The 1,029-nt window shown below is 38.1% G+C and overlaps 1 protein-coding gene across 1 annotated transcript in view; it reads right to left on the reverse strand.

Moving 5' to 3' along the window:
* Nucleotides 1-422, reverse strand: part of LOC106472941 — a 37,070-nt gene extending 36,648 nt beyond the window's left edge. The window contains exon 1 of the mRNA XM_013933611.2: nt 117-422. Coding sequence (XP_013789065.1) covers nt 117-293 — 177 coding nt within the window. The 5' untranslated portion in view covers nt 294-422. The remainder of the gene's footprint in view (nt 1-116) is intronic.
* Between the last annotated feature and the right edge of the window lie 607 nt (nt 423-1,029).

Genomic DNA, 1,029 nt, shown 5'->3' on the forward strand with positions numbered 1-1,029 from the left:
AATTCATACTCTGATCACTTAAAAAAATTCTATTAAATACAATATGTACAACAATCTAGGAAACGTACCGTAGTTCAACCGAACTGTGTGATATGATAGCTTCAGATGTTACTTACCACTTGGACAAGTTTCATGATCCCTGGAACTGATTTGAAATACCATGGGTTTAGCTTGATCCCGTCTCCTAGTCCTACTGTTGTTGACTCGGACTTCCCAGTGGCCGTAACCGAGTGTATATTGTCACGGGACTCTTTTTGTTGTGTCTGGGACTGAGCATTTAGTTCTTCTGCCATATTGCTGAGATTTTGCTTTCAATTTCTCAAATCTCGAAGTTTTGTTGTTCTTTCAAATAATACGATTTATTAGTAACTTTGTAGATTGCTGCCTCTCCCTTTGATACCTGTGGTACTTGTGTTACCTAGAGTTAGTTGAGCTGCGACACACTTCACTACAAATGTACTCACGCAAACCGGTTTTTCGGCTAGGGGGTGCTGCGTTTCTATGAACTTCCGCCAATAGCAGTACTTTCGAAGTTCTAAATCTTCCGTGAAGAAACAAACACCCTTCCTAGTGATGTCACGGGTACGCTAAAGTACAGAAATTCCATGAGTTAGTGAACCTCTATAAACCGGAAGATTTATGCTAGACAAGAAAGATGGTAACTAATCCTACGAAATACTTATTGGGAAGCACAATATCACGATCGTTGCCAGTCACAGAAGCAATACTTGTAAATTAACATACTACTTCTCAAACATGTACTGATGTAGGTATCGTCGACACATGTGATATGTCGTGTACATTAAATATCATTGTGATTACAAATCGCTGTTTGTTAATTTACTACAGTATTAGCATAATGTGCTTTCCTACACAAGCACAGAAGCAATGTTACGATATGACTTAAAACTTAAACATGAAATTAAAAATATGCAGACGATGCTTTTACACATCATCCAAACACTTGGTTTCACTTTAGTTTGTTTAGTTTTTTTAATTTCGCGCAAAGCTACACGAGGGCTATCTGCG

This window comes from Limulus polyphemus, unplaced genomic scaffold (genome assembly GCF_000517525.1).
Source record: "Limulus polyphemus unplaced genomic scaffold, Limulus_polyphemus-2.1.2 Scaffold5753, whole genome shotgun sequence".
Lineage (NCBI taxonomy): Eukaryota > Metazoa > Arthropoda > Merostomata > Xiphosura > Limulidae > Limulus > Limulus polyphemus.